This window comes from Rosa chinensis, chromosome 4, assembly GCF_002994745.2.
Source record: "Rosa chinensis cultivar Old Blush chromosome 4, RchiOBHm-V2, whole genome shotgun sequence".
NCBI classification, from domain to species: Eukaryota; Viridiplantae; Streptophyta; class Magnoliopsida; order Rosales; family Rosaceae; genus Rosa; species Rosa chinensis.
In genome coordinates, this window is record NC_037091.1 from 48,256,231 (window position 1) to 48,262,644 (window position 6,414).

Below are 6,414 nucleotides of genomic sequence, written 5' to 3' on the forward strand. Positions count from 1 at the left end.
ACCCGACATGTTAAGATTCGGTACAACCGACCCATCATGTTTTCAAAATATGATCTGTAAAACAGAGCTGCCAAGAAAGGCTTCCACTGTTTCCACCATAGAATTGGAATGATAACAAGAACTGAAAATGATATTTTTATGGGATTTCAACAAGTATTGTTGAATGCCTTTTACAAATTCTGGTTTCTGCCAAGTTATCTAGTAGTCATGCTTCTCTGTTAAAACTGCTAAAACTAGAGCACAATCTTATTATATCTCCAACCAAAATATAGGACCCAACAAATTAGAAACTGAATTCGAAATTTGCAACAAGATAGAAGGGCTTAAAACCAATTCAGAACATACTCAAAAGAAAACAAGCAAAAATAGACTCCTGATCCAAAAAGCAATAATTATAGACTAATATTACACCAAGCACACACTGCTTGAAGCCAGTTGCTACTTCTTAGCACTTGACCTCCTTCAAACCATGGGCGAAGTAAATAAAGGTTGGGTCAGTGGCACCCTCTTTGTAGTAGGCAAAGACCAAAGCTGCATCATCACCCATGCTCTCCCCCACGAAGCTGCAAAACAACAGTCTCATGTCAGATACTTGACAGGACAGATTATAAAGTATGGTAGATACCGCGTGAGTAAAGTACACCACAAGGACTAGAGGATTCAACAAAACTTACAATTGGAGGTCACTGAGCTTGGAAAGCAGAAACTTGGTTGCTCCCTCAATGTTCTTCTTAAATGTCTCCTGATGCTCTCCCTCAAGCTTTGGGGTCAACAATTTGATGTACCTCTTCACCCATGTGACAAACTGCTTCTTATCAAAAGGAGGTTGCTCCTGGAAGAATCAATGAATGACTATTAAAATCTTTCAAATCAAAGAACGATAATTTTTTTTTTTTCGAAGATATAGATGAAAACTAATAGTGACTTTGGGCACCACATACCTGAAGTCTGAAAGTGTCAACAATGTCAACAACCTTAGCAGTTTGATCATCAACACCCTCATCAGCATCTGCACCTTCAGCAGAAGGATTTGCACCGATGTCTACATCAACTGCTCCTTGAACAACCCACTGCAAGCCAAATAATTCGAACCACACCATCAATCATTATTATTCAAAAGAACACACAACTACCATCAAATACCCGAACAAAACCCCAATAATTTTCTTCTTCTATTTTCACACAATTTTGTACATTAAACAATAAACTTCAAGCTAGGAATATACAGCGAAATCATATGAGAAGAAGCAATCAAACTACATACATAGTATGAGAATTAACCACATACCTTTCCGTCAACTTCCCACAATACTCCATTGTGGATCTCTTTGTATGGAAACGAGTCCGAGAGAAGCTCATCACCTAGTATAATCACAAAAATTTGGTCAATAACTCAGAAAGAGTAACTCAAATACAAGAAAGTTAAATATCTAAGCAGATCTAAACAGAACATGAATAAGAACTTCCTATAGCTCGATACATTCATTGATTAGCTAACACATCGGGATACAGTTCCATCATGATAAAGTTCAATATTACGATTCAGTTCCGTCACGATTAAAAACAAAAACTCAGTCCAAAAGAATTCTACCAATTACATGAAGCCAGTTTCGAGACACAGTATTACGCATCACATACAAATTATCCTACAAATTCGTCTTCTCTAGTCTCATACGGATAGTCCACCAACCTCACCGAATCGATAACAAAATATTCACTACAAAACTACATCAAAAAACATATAACTACAATCATGCATCAAGTAAATCAAAATAAACACAGCAGAAACAGATCAAATCACCGAAAACCATTGAAATTAAACACAGTTATGCTTGAATATTAGGCGCCAGATCCTCACCCAAACATAACACATGGATCTAACTCTATTTGCCCTATAACTCTACAACTTCGGCCTCAAACCACATCTAAAACCCTAATTGAAAACTATGAATCAGGAATTAAGGGAAGAATCGGATAAGACATACCGGTGAGAAGGTCCTGGTAAACCAACATGATTGCAGTGGCTCTCGGATCGCCCAAAAAGGATTATTAGGGGTTTGAGGAGGAGAGAGAGAGCTAGCGACGCAAGGACGAGAGAGCGAGAGAGGGATTCGGTGGTCGTGGACAGCTGGAATATATAGGCGAGGGTTTTGGCTTGGAACTAAGGAACTCTGCAGCTATGTAATTACGAGAAAGGACTAACTTTTTCTTTGAATTTCCCAATAAAAACCCTTCTGATTATTCTTCCAGATTCGTGATATATACCAAGATTTCCGAATTCATGTTGGTGTAGGCCTGGTTGGCGGGCTTAAGAAAAAAAGAAAAAAAAAAATCCAGGCCCATATTATGTAACGAATTTGCTTGAATGATAATAATGTTTCGGCTAACTTTAACGAATTGACCCATATGATAAGAAATTGTAACATATTATGACAACAACATCCATTTTAAATTTGAAATTATCTCTAACATTTCAACCATTTTAAACGCAGTTTTGGTATGATATATCAATTGAATTCTGAGAGAGCTTACTGTGAAGCATATGATAATAAATCGCTAGAAGTTCCAATCAGAGGTGTGCAAAACATGGTACAAACCGGCTAAACCGGCCAAAACTGACCGATAAATATGATTTGGTTAAGGTTTTTTAACTTTAAAAATTGAAAATTGGTTCAATTCTGAACCAAACCATTTATGAACTGGGTTGGTTTGGTTTATCTTGTACTTAAACCGCGGAACCCGAACCAACCGGTATGTTTAAAACATAAGAGAAAAAGTTTTTATATATATATATACACACATAGTAAATATATATTCATTTGTCCGGTTTGTTCTAAGTAAGTTCTAAATCGCCAGTTATAACTTTATTCTCAAATGATATACTATCATATTGAATTCAAGGCTCAAAGGCCTAAAACCTTAGTATATAATCGCTACAATTTTTTTGATCATTTCATATCACATCTCTGATCTCTCAATCTCTCATTCTTTAACCTTTAATACTATCATATTAAGCTAGTATTGATGGCTAAGTCATTAAATAAGTGAATCATTTTAAATCTAATTTAGGTTTTAGTTTTGGACTATATGTTTTGGATTTTAATTATTAAATTTTAAATTTAGATAATTTTACATAATTTCAATTCTTGAGATTGAATTTTTACTATGAATTTTTTCATAAATAGCATGTTAATATTATATAGGTGAAAACCGCCAAACCGACCAAACCAAACCATCTTTAATTGGATTGGATTGGATTGGGTCGGATTGAGTTTTTTTTTTTTATGACCGGTTTTCCAAAATGCCTAAACCGCTCACTTTGGCATAGAGACGGTTTGGAGTCAAAACCGATCCAACCCAATCCATGTGCAACCCTAGTTCCAATAAATGAGACTATCATGTCTTGAGCTCCATGAGTAAAAGTAGCATAAAGTATGATTATACTTAAATTCAGGCCCAGACGCCCAAATCAAGCACCCCATCTTCTCCTACCTTTGTTTTAGGTCACCACCACTAGAGTGCAAGTGCCAGCCATGGAACCTCCACTAAAAGGGAAAGCACCTGTCAATGATTGAGATGACCTCTCATAACAAGACTATAGTGAACCTCCCGCCAAACCACTTGTGCTGTGCTACATCATGCACCACCGCAACTGGTGTTAACTCACGATCACAACACCACAAAAGAAACAATTTGATCTGCATTTCACTAATATAAATTTTTAAAAATTCAAGTTTGGAATCTAAATACTAATTTGCGACATCTCCCTACACGAAAGAGGCCAAAACCGATTTTTTCATTTTGAGAAAATAATAAAAATTAAGAAAAGACAAACTAAGATCTAGGCCAAAACCCAAACACAAAAACTCAAACGAACCCAATTTTGTTAATGGCTCAAATCAGTATACCAAAAAAAGAAAGGTTAAGAAATTTCTGCGCGTTCACCATTTAGTTGTCACCCTAAATTCTTAACATTGAATCGACCACGCTCTAACATATGTACTATGTTTGCACAAGATACTAATTACCATACTCATAAATGAGCTACCATTTGTAGGATTTGGGTGCATCATGAGTGAGTAATTACTAAAAGAGGAGAGAAACTCTCATCCAGATAAGGAAGACAATAAATCCCTAATGCTATAAATTTGAGCGCGTCCCTATCTCTTTACCATTTTGTACTCACAATTACTGTCTCTTTAGTATTGTTTGTTTCATTTCGATGGCTATTTCTTCCTCCATGGTACAATGAGAAGTAGCAATTTGAGAAGAAACAAGTAACGCTAAGATGATTCTTAAGTTGAAATAGTGTTTATACATGTCTTCTCCACCAAAGTTAACTGCACTTGAAATTTCAAGGATAATTGCACGTTTAGAATATTGCGAACATCCTTAATTTGATAATCACACGAAGAATTTCAACAATTTGAATCATTGATCATTTTAGTTTCATCTTTGCTAAGTAAATTTACAAAATTTCAACAATTTTGGTAATGTTTGGTCATCCGGATAATGAATCATTATAGAAAAACATAGAGCGTCCAATAAAATTAAAAATCTCAAAGAAAAAGAAAATCAATATCAAATTTTCTGGGAAGTCGACTTTTGCTCTGCTAGGGTTTCCTCCCTAGCCGAAAAACTAATCGAGAGTTACTGGAGCAATGGCGGAGGAGGGAGCGGCAGCTACTCTCGCCCTATCGAAGGAGGCTGTTGTGAGCCTGGAGGGGGCCGGAGAAGCACTCCATGACCCTTTTTTTTATCTATGCGGCCGGCTGCTGTCCAAGAAGCAGGTGGTTGTGCCGTCATTCACGACAGCGATCTCCGGGGTGTGGCGGCTGAAGGAGAAGGTCTTGATCTGTCAAGAGGAAGTGGGATCTTTGTGTTTCAATTCAAGGAACAGGAGGAGAATCATCGTATCCTTTATGGTGAACCATGGTATTATAGCGATTCAATGCTCTTGCTGGTGGGACTACGATGGCGTAGGTTCGTTGTTTGAGATCTCGTTGCAATCCCTCGAAGTCTGGGTGGTGATGAAGGGCCTGCGTGTTGATCTACGCAACATAAGAGCTCTGACCCGGATCGGAAAAGTGCTGGGGAGCTTTGTTAGGGCCGATCTGGTGGCATTACAGAGGAAGGACTTTGCGCAACAAATCCGTCTGATTCACGATGTGAGGCGACGGGCTTAGGCTCGGAGGGAGTTTCAGTTCTCACCGGAGTTGTCTGTAGAGCTGGAGTTTCAGTATGAGAGATGTCATGGGATCTGTAAGGACTGTGGTTTCTTTTATCATGGTGGTGCGGATTGCAACAAGGGTTTGGTGTCGCTGGCGGTTCCTGGGCCGGTGCAGGTGACTGTTGGCTCTTCGTCGTCAGAGATGGCGACGCTCGTGGTTCCCAGGTCGACTGGAACTGGTTTGGATCCTCCCAGGCTGGCTGATGGCGGCTCTGGGCTGGTGGAGGAGGAGGCTCAGGGAGCTGGTGCTCTAATCTTCTTGGAGGGAAACGCGGGCAATCCTAGTTTCAAATTAGGGTCGACTGTGGGGCTAAGAGAGTAAGAGGCAATGGGCCGTGTGGGCCTGTGGGACAGACTGGTCGGCTCAATGAAATTATGGGGTTTCAACAAAAGATTTTGGGCTTGCGCAAATCACGTGAGGATGATTGGCCTGAGGCTAGGAAGCGGATGAAGTTGGCAGTTGGGCCGATGGATTTTGGTGACGGATTGGTGGAGGTTCATGTTGCTGTGGGGAAGGTGCCAAAGAAGAAGGGTCGTCCTCGTGGTCATCGGGACAAGCTAGCTCAAGCCTATACCAGCTCTGGAGGTGGCTATCGTGGAGGAAGATACCCCTCTCCTGGAGGGTTAGGTTTGTTGACCTATATTGGCATTGTAGAAGCTTTTGCGGTGATGCTTGCTGCGGTGTACACCATAATGGTCTTAGGCGTCAAAGCACTAGGCCAAAAAATGAATCAAACGACAGTTTTTCATTTTCGTCTGATAAGGCACGTTGCTGTTGTCTATCTCAATGCCATCTGATGGGTGAATCAGACAATAAGAGGTAACTGTTGTCTAAGGAAATTTTACACAACAACAACGACTTACATGACTATTATCTGAACACCAGAAAGAATAATAGCGATGAGTATCTTAACTCTTGTGCAAATCAATTTCAGACAACAGATGCTAGAAGAGAGAAACTTGTGAAGAACAATCAGAAAACATTGGCTTGTAAATAAACTATTGTCTGAATGAAGGTTGTACATCATCTGACTAGCTGGTTACTTTTGATTGAATTCAAACAAGACGATAGAATAAGCGTGTAGCCATTGTATATCATCGTTTCATAATATAGCATCTTGTAATAAACTGTTGTCTGAAATCAAATCAAACAATAATAGCTTTCCTATTCTCTGTGGTCTTCC

At 39.1% G+C, this 6,414-nt stretch overlaps 1 protein-coding gene across 1 annotated transcript; it reads right to left on the minus strand.

The window, feature by feature from the left end:
- Nucleotides 1-218: 218 nt before the first annotated feature.
- On the minus strand, nucleotides 219-2,141 carry LOC112195749 (translationally-controlled tumor protein homolog). Its single transcript, XM_024335939.2, has 5 exons — nucleotides 1,986-2,141; nucleotides 1,289-1,362; nucleotides 942-1,070; nucleotides 675-832; nucleotides 219-563 (listed from the first exon to the last, which is right to left on the minus strand). Exons 1-5 carry the CDS (start codon nucleotides 2,011-2,013, stop codon nucleotides 446-448), a joined length of 507 nt encoding a protein of 168 aa, XP_024191707.1. The 5' UTR covers nucleotides 2,014-2,141; the 3' UTR covers nucleotides 219-445.
- Nucleotides 2,142-6,414: the final 4,273 nt, after the last annotated feature.